At 41.7% G+C, this 11,514-nt stretch overlaps 2 protein-coding genes across 3 annotated transcripts in view; both read left to right on the forward strand.

Moving 5' to 3' along the window:
• The window catches only part of LOC140358686 (meiosis inhibitor protein 1), a 30,250-nt gene extending 27,711 nt beyond the window's left edge, over nt 1-2,539 (forward strand). For both annotated transcript variants that reach the window (XM_072443692.1, XM_072443693.1), the window contains exons 31-32: nt 2,091-2,191; nt 2,451-2,539. In XM_072443692.1, coding sequence (XP_072299793.1) covers nt 2,091-2,191; nt 2,451-2,505 — 156 coding nt within the window. In that variant the 3' untranslated portion in view covers nt 2,506-2,539. The remainder of the gene's footprint in view (nt 1-2,090; nt 2,192-2,450) is intronic.
• A 533-nt stretch (nt 2,540-3,072) lies between these two features.
• Nucleotides 3,073-11,498, forward strand: ccdc134 (coiled-coil domain containing 134). The gene is made up of 7 exons (XM_072443697.1): nt 3,073-3,165; nt 7,612-7,745; nt 7,901-8,022; nt 9,024-9,108; nt 9,272-9,453; nt 10,322-10,393; nt 10,522-11,498. The coding sequence occupies exons 2-7, from the start codon at nt 7,643-7,645 to the stop codon at nt 10,645-10,647; spliced, it is 690 nt and encodes a 229-aa protein (XP_072299798.1). The 5' UTR covers nt 3,073-3,165; nt 7,612-7,642; the 3' UTR covers nt 10,648-11,498.
• Nucleotides 11,499-11,514: the final 16 nt, after the last annotated feature.

The raw sequence follows: 11,514 nt of genomic DNA on the forward strand, positions 1-11,514 counted from the left end.
TTATATGTAGTTACTTTTTTCATTAATTCTCTATTTGTATTATGTGCGTTCAGTCCTAGAAAATTATTAAATGCAAGTTGTACAGTCAAATTATACGTGCTCTCTCTGGCATCAATGTCAGAATCCTTTTTCAGGCCAAAAATAACCAGTTTGGTTATCCACTTAGACTGTGCATTAGTGTGAGTAACTTTTAGGTATATGCTAAGTAAATTATGTTTCGGTAAATTGTTAACTTTATAGCACAGGCTAAAATAACATTTGAGATGCACATTTGATTCCATTGTGTAGCGGGTATTTGGCATCACATTGGACCAGAAATGTGTTTAGTATTCTGAAAGTAGCTCAGAATCAGAGAGGTGACAGAATGATGGCACACTCCACAGCTCCCAGCGCGGTGTGCCAGGGATGTAGTGTGAAGGCACACGCACACACAGCTCTTTGCACATCTTTCTGTCAGCGTGAGCGAGTAACCAAGAATTTGTAGAGACACGTGGCAGTTTAGGGAAGCCAGGGCTCAATGTGACAGTCATACTTCCTCCACTGATAGAAGATGTTTGGAGCCTCTCACGCCCGCCAGTGCCCCCCATGCAGGCTTTCAGTGTCTCATTACTTTTATGAAGGAGTTAAGATTTGAATTTAGCGCTTTGCTGTACAATGCTAACTCTGCTAAACCTAAATTAGCTTTAAATCAATCAGGACTAAATTTGGTTTTGTTAAATGAACATCCACTGTGAAAACTAAATCAACAAAATACATTTATTTTTGTAAAATCAGATGTAAAAGTGGGTGTCTCGGTGAGTCATGAAAAAGTTGATCACAATCACTTCAGGACCAGGGTAGAAAATTCACAAAATCTGTACCGCCAATTGAGTGGCATACCAGAAATGTATTTATTATAGTAACATTGTATTATAACTTCTTCCATCGTTATATATCATTTATACCAACATTTTATCTATGATACAATATTCTGCAAGCTTTCCAGTGCAAAGACAATGGACAAAAGCAAATATTCATAGGTCTGTTAAAACTTATTTGACTTGTTATATTTCAAGTTTCGAATTACATTTTAACTTGTATCAAGAGTCAGAAGTGAGATTAAACTTCTTGATGAGTAACAGCACTGGATTTATGCTTTTATGAACTTTTAGTGGAACTTGATAAAGTGCTGACCAGCTGGTCTGCAGGGGACAGCGAGCGGAGAAAGATGACAGCACTGAAAGATAACAGCACGAGCACGGCAGATTGGCTGCACTGAAATATTCAGTTCTTAGACAGATAGTTGAAGAAAAGTACAAAGATAAAGCATAGTCAAAGACGCTCAGCAGTGTACCACATGAGAAGACATGCTCTGCTAATTATCATTATGTTGGCTTCTATGTAATATATCATCAACTACTTGTAATAGATTCTGCCTTGTGTGGACTCAAAAGCCCCATAGACATCTTGAGATAAGCACACTAGAGGATATCTGGGGTTTTGTCTTTCAGATCTTTATGAACCCCTCTATTATTGCTTACCATTGTGTTCCATTCTGATTTCTTCTCACTGTTGTGGGTTTTAACACCATGCTTTAAATAAGCATTTTCTAGTTTTGAGTGTTTCTGTATTTTTGTGTACTCTAGACATTATTTTTAAGAAACCTTTACAAAGACTGTTAGATAGACATTGATGGAAGATTTTTTTCACTTGGAGTAGAGTAAAAATTGGGCTTTGGGACTCTTCAAAGGATACAATGATGTCAGAAACAAGTAAATGGCTTATTATTGTGAATTGTATTATTCTATTCTAATATTAGAGCAATACAACATTTGTTTTGCATAGTTTGCGAATGTTAAGTCCTTTGTACAGTGTGAAATTAATCCAATTAAGAGTAGAGGAAGGTTTTGCCATGCTTCTTATGCCATGCTCAATAAATCCCTAGTGAGCTGAAGTAATGTTTTCGAAATTCCCTGCGAGACTTGACCTTATTTGCCTATTCTTTTTGCACGCTAACCTGTTGATTAATATTGGCTCTGTGTCTTAAGGGGCTTAGCTTTTTGTTCTCGCCCTCCATCTGCTTCAAAAACCACTATGTCTTGTTCTTGCAGATTCAGTGCAGCACATTGCACCCGTCTCTTACAAACCAGGACAAGCAGCGAGTTGGAAGCATCCTGGAGTCCCTCGGCCCACAGACAACTGAAAACATCCAGTATCCTTCAGTGTACCATCAGTCACACTTGTGCTCTGCACAGTGTCTACTGTAGGACCACTTAGAAATGTGTTTTCTGCCTAAAACAACCCATAAATTCTCCTTCAAAGAACATACACCTCTCCCTGTTTATTGATTTATTTTGTTGTGCTGTGAAGCTCACAGCATTCAGGGTCTGGAGGCAGTACCTGGTGTTTTGGTACATGTGTTGTGTTGATACTTTCCCCTCCTGTGCACAATCCTTAACTTAATTCTTTAGACATGTCGAAAATGTACCCATCTGTTTGTCTGGTGTTACATGGAAAACAAACTAATGCAGATCACCTTTTCAGTTTCCCTTTGTTCAGTTGTTTCAGTTCAAATTAATTCTAATGTTTTTTGTAAAATATTGAATCTATTGCTGTGAATATTCTGTTCACAAACTTGAATGTGTACATTGTTTTGGATACAGTTTGCTTTGTTCAAACGTGTTTATCATAATGAGTGTGTTGCATTATTGTTTGAAGATGTATTTTCCACTCTATGTTGCATCTTGTAAAAAACGATCACATTAAATATAATAACAAAATAAAGTAGCTCAGTTGTGCGTGTAATGGCATTAATATATGATCTACTCATTTTATTCTTGTCAAATAAGTGCCGGGTGTGGATGAAGCGGAACGCACGCGCCCCACGCTCTGGCGGTGCCCTCGCTAAACGGTCCGTGCAGAAACCTTCCTCCCCGTGCGCCGTGATCACTGCTGTCATTCGTCCACAGCGCGGCGGCTGGTGTGATCGTGGCATTAGTGGAGTGGAGCAGTAAATGAACACATTTACCTCGTTCTTGTTGAGAACTCACGATCTCGGAGGGGGAAAAAGTGCTCGTCCCCGCACACGCACGTCTCCACGTTGACCTCGAACAGATTTGCGTGGCGGCAGAGGGGCTGAAGGAGAGGAGGCAAGGCGCTGCTGTTTCTCGCTGCTAAAACAACACGGTGAGTAAATTGTGCGATTTTTTTCGGCTTGGTGCCCTGCTCTTCATCACTGTGGCTGTGCTGACCACCACTGGCTGGCACAGGAGAGTGGCACCTGGGCTGGCACCGGAGCACGCTCACATTCTGCTGGACAAACAGAATTACGTGGACACGAGTAGTAATCGGTAGACATGTTATTCCATGTTTATTACTATAAATAACGCACATTCTGCTTTTTTAGAAATAGTCTGAATTAACTCACAACTTATCATTACCAAAGTGTGTTGACAGGTGGGGCATCGTTTCTGTAATGAATGAAGCGTTGTGTAATTGATAGTCCACATGACAGTGATTATTCAGATGTGGCTGTGAGGAGGCGCATTACGCATGTCCGCGGCTCTGCTGAGTGTGAGCGATGGCAGAGGAGAGCCTCACTTACCTCAGGGGGAGATGATGCTGGAGCCCCCGGAGCTCAAACCCCCCGCAGCAGGAGCTCAGCCCGAGGGAAATCTGGCTCTGCTGCTGTTCCACATCAAGCCGCTTCATCTGGGTAGCACCCCCACCCCATCACCCCCTCACCCCCTCACTCCCTCACTCCCTCACCCCCTCACCCCCTCACTCCCTCACTCCCTCACTCCCTCACCCCCTCACTCCCTCACCCCCTCACCCCATCACTCCCTCACTCCCTCACTCCCTCACCCCCTCACCCCCTCACTCCCTCACTCCCTCACCCCCTCACTCCCTCACTCCCTCACCCCCTCACCCCATCACTCCCTCACTCCCTCACCCCCTCACCCCATCACTCCCTCACTCCCTCACTCCCTCACCCCCTCACCCCCTCACTCCCTCACCCCCTCACTCCCTCACTCCCTCACCCCCTCACTCCCTCACTCCCTCACCCCATCACTCCCTCACCCCCTCACCCCCTCACCCCCTCACCCCCTCACTCCCTCACCCCCTCACTCCCTCACTCCCTCACCCCCTCACTCCCTCACTCCCTCACCCCCTCACTCCCTCACCCCCTCACCCCATCACTCCCTCACTCCCTCACTCCCTCACCCCCTCACCCCCTCACTCCCTCACTCCCTCACTCCCTCACCCCCTCACCCCCTCACTCCCTCACCCCCTCACTCCCTCACTCCCTCACTCCCTCACCCCCTCACTCCCTCACTCCCTCACCCCATCACTCCCTCACTCCCTCACTCCCTCACCCCCTCACCCCATCACTCCCTCACTCCCTCACCCCCTCACCCCCTCAAGGGTCAGTGCTGCCACTTGGAATGAACGTCACACAATTGCCTGCTTAATAGTGGAGTCCTATTGCCACACTTGATTGGGATATGTTTTTTTCCATTCCTTCTCTTAATATCAGAAGCTTGATTTCACACCGTATTGGAAGATGGTTCAGAGAGGCTTTATGTTCACAAGTTTGTCCAATGATTAGATATGGGAGCCTGGCATTCATATCCTCCTCACAGGAAATCAACATCTGTCACAGAAAAGACAAATCTCTCCAGTCATTTACCAGAGCATCTGAGAATTCAGCAATAACTACGAGCAAAAGCAAGTGACCCTCGCAATGTAAACCAGGTCCTTCCTCCTTGTGAGCATTAGTAGGTCAGGAATATTGGAGACCTGGTTTGTCCTGCAGAAGACTTTTGGGCTTGGTCCCAACGTGCCATGAAGCATACAGTCTGTTCATTGCTGTCATGTCTAGAGGCAGAAATCTCCTGCACTTATTTGTCAAATATGTCATTTCTTCTTTTCAGCTCGTCACAAGCTGCAAGGGCCACATCTTAATAACTATTCTGTGAGCAAGTCGTTCAGCTGCATCTATTTTCGTGACTTTTGCACCTGCTTTATTTCCCAGACCACCCCTGCATAATGCACCCTGTGGTTGCATGTCTGCATTTAATGGATGCATTTAGACCCATCTCTGTTCTGTCTGGCCACATTAGAGGTGATTGATCCACTCTTGATGTCCTGGCTGAGATGCATTACTGCTTCAAGTCAGTCTTCTATACAGACATGTTTAAAAATGATATTGACTATAATGTAAAAACACTAACCCTTACTTAAGATTTTGTACTCTATATATGTCATCACGCCATGTGTAGTCTCTGCTGCTGTAAAGAGAAAGCTCTTTCTTCTTATTATAAAGAAATATGGAGGTTTTCAACCAGCACTTAAGGATATTTAGTGCTGCATTTTCTCAGAAGGCTGGGAAGTGACCCAAATGATGTTCCCAGAATGCACCAAATTGACCTTATTCAATTAATTTAGTCGTCAAATACACACAGTGCAACTTTTTTCACCAAAACACTGAGGGGCCCAGGACAACACTTAACTAAGGAATTCACAGCTTCTCAGGTAGAATTGGTGTAGTTACCTTCAGCTGAAGTTGTGGCACTGAAAGAATGCCCTGATTAAATACTCTGAACAAGTCTAGGGGCTTATAACGGTGAGCATATTCCTTCCTGTCTAATTCACAAGATTCTCAGCGGATGACATCCAGTTGAAGCACAGTTAAAGCTCACCTCCTTGCCATCTAGATTCCAGAATTGTAATTTTTGCATGTAAAACTAGTCCAGTTTGTTCCATTATGTGCTCATTATCTTTCTTGGCAACACTCTCTCCTCTGTCTTTACTTTGAATTCTTTGTCACTTTTGGTTTTACAGATAACATTCTCCAGAAAAGCTACTCATTCTGCTTCATATTCGCCCTGAGCCAAGTGCTAATATCTTTCTGCACCCTGTCGATAGTGCAGTAGTTGATGGAGTGGTCCTGAATTATGCGTTCATTATTTATGTATTTTTCCCCTGTAGGGTTTTCATTAACATTGTTTTCTGCCTCCAGATAGTAATGTTTCCCAACTAAATTAGCATTCATCATTTTTTGGTCTTTAAAAAACAAAAAATCTCATATTTTTCCACTCAGTCTCACATTAAAATCTCAGAGAGGCTGAAAAACATGACTGGTGATGACCACATCTGAGTAAAAGGCTATGGTGAGCCTGAGGTTTGAAAAAGCGGGGCTCTGTGATATTTAATATAAGTTATACATTTTTATATACGTTTATGGTGACCACCTTACTGACAGTTAATGGCCCCCTTTACACACAGTGGCCCTTTAAATAGTAACTTGCTTTCCAGAAAACACACACATTTACTTTTTTATGTATTAAAAAAAACATGGCTCCTCCCTCTGGGACCAGGACTCTCCTGAAAGAGATGCTGCAGGTCAGTTTCCTGGTTTACCAAAGGTCAATAAATAAACATTTACCCCCTAAACATCTAGCCATTTAGAACGTCTCTTTAGAGTCAAGCAGGCATTTTGTTAAGCACTTTGTGACCTCTGAAAGGTGCTATACAAATAAAATTTATTTACTTACTTGCTATGCCCAAACTACGGCCCGGGTGCCAAATGCGGCCTTCAGACCAATTTTTGTTGTCCCTTTAGGCTTCCTGCTAAGTTGGTTCAAACAACAAAACGTACTACTTTTTACAGTAAAATTGGAAAAATTCAAGCTTTTGATGTTATACCAACCTAATATTAATGCACCAAGTCTAATTGAAGGTGTGGAGGCTCGACAAAACTATGTCAAATTTCTAATAATTCACTTTGTCATTCGACAAATTCGACATTTTGGGGTCGTTTCTGGCCCTCTGCTCCAATATGCTTTCAATATGCGGCCCTTGGTGAAAAAAGTTTGGACACCCCTGGTCTAGAGAATGGTGCATTTTTTTGAAAATATATTGGTTAGCATTTCTGTAATTTGCAGATTTAATTTTTTTTATTTTTCTGAACTCTTTGCACAGTATATTTGACCACTAAGTTCTACCATTCTGTGACATAATGGCTGGAGCTAATTTGGAACTGGGTTATTTACCTTTCAATCTCACACTGATGTCATTAATTTTTGGGTTTCAACTACATTTTCACCCTTTTGGTAAAAAGTGTGCAAATTGCACATTGTTTAGTGGCAATGGAACATTTAAATTCAAATGTGCAGTAATTTAACACTTGGATACCTGTCGCCATAAAACACCAAAGAAGAAAAAGCAGAAGAACGTTGATGGCAGTAAATGCACCTTTGCAGTTGGCTGCCAGCCACCATTAAAGGCAACAACAACAGCAACAAGCCATATAAGCAGCGGTACGAGTCTGCACAAGAAATATCAGAACCAGAGGAATAGGAGACAAAGAAAGCCATCGCTGTGTTCCTGTCAGGTTCAATAGAGCTCCTGAACCCGTCTCTGTGTCTCCTCATTGCCTCTACCTATCCCAAGATCCATCCGGGCCTTAAGTAGTGCTCTGGCCGGCACTCCAGAGCAGTGACGGCTACACACCTGAACCAGCACCTCACAGTCCACACAGTGATCTCTCCAACAGTACATTTTAAATGATTTATTGCAACCCAAAACTGAAAAATAAACCAATTCCATCTTTCTTATGCTGTTTTTCAGAGGTGTGCCTCTCTACCTCCCCCTGCTGGCCATGCAGAACATTGTGACAGTGCTGTTGGCTCTGACCGCTGCTGCCTTCGGGTCGGTGGACACAGACATGCATAGACCAAGACAAGACTCCAACCTTGAGATCTGTATCCTTTACATGTAGCTCAGTTCATAAGTTTATGTCTGCGGTCGTGAGTGCAAGTCATGAGAGTGGAATAAACCATGCTCATGAATATTTGACAGATTACTGTGTGAGCTTGGCCCATCTGGAGAGCGTGTTATCCTGACCCCACACCATCAGACAAGCGCCTGTTCGAGACTAAAAGGAAAGACCAGCTGAACGCATTGAAGAACCTGGTGGAGCTCAATGACATCAACCAACAGTACAAGATTATTGACATCATGCTCAAAGGGCTTTTTAAGGTACAAATAGTCCCAGATGACATCATCAAATCAAATCAAATCAAATCAATTTATTTTTGTAAGGCCCAAAATCACAACAACAGTTGCCTCTGAGGGCCACAGGGAGAAATGGCTTGACATCAAAGCCATGTTATTTGTTTAAGAGCAGCGCCACCATGGTTCCTGATAAAATTACCTGAATTCATTACTTGGCCTAAAGAAAGAAAAAAACCTGGACTTAAAATATGCAGACTGCACTTTTACTTAATGTTTCCTGTGCATTGGCCTGCAGCTAGAGACACATAAGAGTGTTTCACAGGTTGCACTAGCAGTGATTAATGATCTGCTGCTGGTGCTGGGCTTAGGTAGGAAATTACAACACAAACAACCATTCTAAGCTTTATTTACATTTGCAGTTATCAGGAAATTTTTTATTTGATTTGAACCAGTTTACCTTGTATTTGAGGACATGTTTACGAAATGAAATGTGTAATATAATATAATTTCCCCTTAGGCCCGTTATCCACGACTCATCCTTTCAAGGGCAATGAACAAACACTTTCAGCATTCTGTTCTACCACATGTTAGAGAGCCAAGATGTTAAAAATCGTTCAATGTTTACACAAATCCAAAGAATGTTGCAGAATATTAATAATCCTGAGCATAATTCACAGTAATGCCAAGTTGACGTCTATGCTTGATGAATAGGCCTGTGGATCTCAATCTTTCTTTTATTTTCAAATTATATTCAGTTCTGTTCTATTGGTAATATAGAAAAAATAAATATTTTTGATTTTGCACCGGCTTGAAAGATTCTGTCTATCACTGAGAAAGTACTCTAGATAATGATCCTTGATCATCACGAAAACCAATGTTGTGTTATTTATGTATGGTGAAATACAAATTCTGAATGCATATTGTATTTGTTATAAGTATAACTATTATAATCCACGTTTTAGTCATAAATTACCATAAAAAGAATAATTATGCACACATACATATAATAATAATTTTACTCTTAGGTATTGGAAGACTCACGACAAGTGCTCGTAGCAGCCAACATGCAGCCAGACGACCCATTCCCCATGGATGACAAGATCAAAGAAGGTTTGATGCCTTTTTCCAACCGCAGCCTCAAGCTTGTAACAGTCTCCAGTCTAAGACATTCTCACCTCTGATTTACTTATTTAATTTTTTTACCTCAAAAACTACACCCTCTACATTTCTCGTATTGTGCCAGAAAATAATGTCACAATTCTTTCTCCCACAGCTTACTCCCATGTGGTTGAGAATACAGCCTTTTTTGGGGATGTAGCGTTGAGATTCCCACGCATCGTTCACCACTACTATGACCGCAACACTGACTGGGGTGGCCTGCTGCGATGGGGGCTACACTTCTGTAATCAGACGGGTGTTTTCACCGGAGGAGCCCACCAACATGTCCTGACACTCGTAAGGCCACTGTGACTCATCTATTTATGACTGGCATTTGTTTTGCATTTGTCTTGGCAGCTGGAGAACATGTTAAAAGTACTAAGCATTTGCGACATACTTTCTCAAAACTGCTGTTGTGCAGACGGTACTTGTGGTCTGAAGCTGCTTTCAATATTTGATGTACCGGTAAAAAAGAACTAGCACAGTAGTTTTTAATAAAATAAGTTAACCTGACAAACAGCTTGCAGAACATAATACAAAAGAATATTATAAAAAAACATGATGGCATAAATCACAGGAAGACGATGAGAAGTAATGACTTCTCTTGATGAGTCGTGAAGAGAACCCTGCTGCATCATCCATTCTTGTTGACACTTCTCTCTCGGGTCATGCCTCAAATATCATCAGTGCTGACGGATGTATTGTGCTGTTCTGAATTTGAATATGTGAAGTATATGGAGTTGTGTTTATTGTGGGGTTTAATGACCTAAACTCTTGCAGGATTCATCATTGACCTAAGCAATGTGCCAAGAGGATTACCGGGATACTGCGGATTAATTTTCAGACTAACAGCAGCTGCGTTTAATATGGACCTGACCCAGCCCTCTGTTAAATGCTGGTATTTCACTCAATAAGTCAGTTTTTTGATCATCTCTGACTTCCACTGACATTATATTACATCAGATCCATGCGATGTTGGATGCTCTAAATTAAGTTTAATTGTTTCCTATGACAATGATGATACAAATCTTGAATCTCTGTATCCAAAGGCTGTTAAGCTGCAGACAGTTCACAGTAATAGATATTTTGATGCCTTAGTAGAAGCAATACAGACCCCAGTCTGTGGCTCCCTCTTTCATTTTTCTTATCTGATCTTATTCTGTAGATGTCACAGGAACTGGGAATAACAGAAAAGGCTCCAGACTTCACAAACCCATACAGGACTGAGAGAGACGATGTAAGTTACTGCAGACACATAATACTTCTCTATCAACATGCACGACGTTACTGCTTAAAAATTCAAATCTGTCCCAACACTGGTTTGAAGCATTGAGTGACCACCTGTATTACCATCTTTTGTTTAAGGTGCTTCATACAGCTGAGGCTTTCCAGAAAATCCTCAGAGAAGAAGAGAAGAGGAGACGGAAGGAAGAGAAGAGGAAAGAAATCAGGAAAGGCCCCCGCATCTCTCGCTCCCGCTCCGAGCTATAGCCCTCCACTCTCACTCAGCGCGAGTGAAAAACCTGGACTGGAGGAAACGCACTGTCCAAAAGAGCTGGTTTGACATGCAGACTCTAATGATGGCGAGGGCAGCTGTCATCACTCGTACAAATGCCAGGTGCTGTTTAAAACTGAAGAGAGACACAAACACAGGAAAGAGGGAGCCATGGTTAGTCATTTGGATCACAGCCTGAATTGCTGAACTCCCACTATCGTTTCTAATTGGAGAGTCAAACTGGAGCCACCCACAGAACATCCATGGAAAATGAGCTCATGGGGGAAACTATTATTTTTTTTATATATAAAGATGACATAATTGTGCTTTTGAGTCATCGAATCATTTTAGTATAATTAAGTTGAATCCATATTTTTTTTGCTATTGCTTTTTTGTGTTTTGTGGGTTAAAGCAAAAATGTTATCTGCTGTACTTCTTTTAGATCGGCTTTAGAATGATGTTATTGGTGGAGAAATGTACTCGTTGGATCATAGGCTCGCTCTGTAGTAATGAATGTTTGTTCTTTTTTTTTTTTTATCCTTTGTGTTACGCATTACTTCACTCAAATTTGCAAGTAATGGGCCTACAATTTGTGACTTTTTTGCTATATGTTGTTTACTTAATCCTTAAAATAATATTTGCAAAATGATTATACTCAAACTTATGTAATAGAAAATATTATGACTGTTATAAGATTATATGTACCGGCTATTCAAAGAAAGAGATTGCCGCAATGAACAAGCCATCGGATTTATTGAAATAAAATGACTGTCCTAAATCCAAGCTCAATCATCGTGTGCCTACCCTAACATATGCCTAATCACACAATTATGAATATCCAGCAGTCCAGTACTATTTTTGTG

The sequence above is a fragment of the Eucyclogobius newberryi genome, unplaced genomic scaffold (assembly GCF_026437365.1).
Source record: "Eucyclogobius newberryi isolate DKJ021-1_F unplaced genomic scaffold, fEucNew1.0.hap1 SCAF_13, whole genome shotgun sequence".
Lineage (NCBI taxonomy): Eukaryota > Metazoa > Chordata > Actinopteri > Gobiiformes > Gobiidae > Eucyclogobius > Eucyclogobius newberryi.

Excerpts from the sequence above, each read along its gene's own strand:
- ccdc134 (XM_072443697.1), top strand. The coding sequence starts at position 7,643 with ATGCAGAACATTGTGACAGTGCTGTTGGCTCTGACCGCTGCTGCCTTC. Across the intron at positions 7,746-7,900 it reads AGACTCCAACCTTGAGATCT|ACAAGCGCCTGTTCGAGACT; the intron begins GTATCCTTTACA and ends CCACACCATCAG. Across the intron at positions 9,454-10,321 it reads ACCAACATGTCCTGACACTC|ATGTCACAGGAACTGGGAAT; the intron begins GTAAGGCCACTG and ends CTTATTCTGTAG.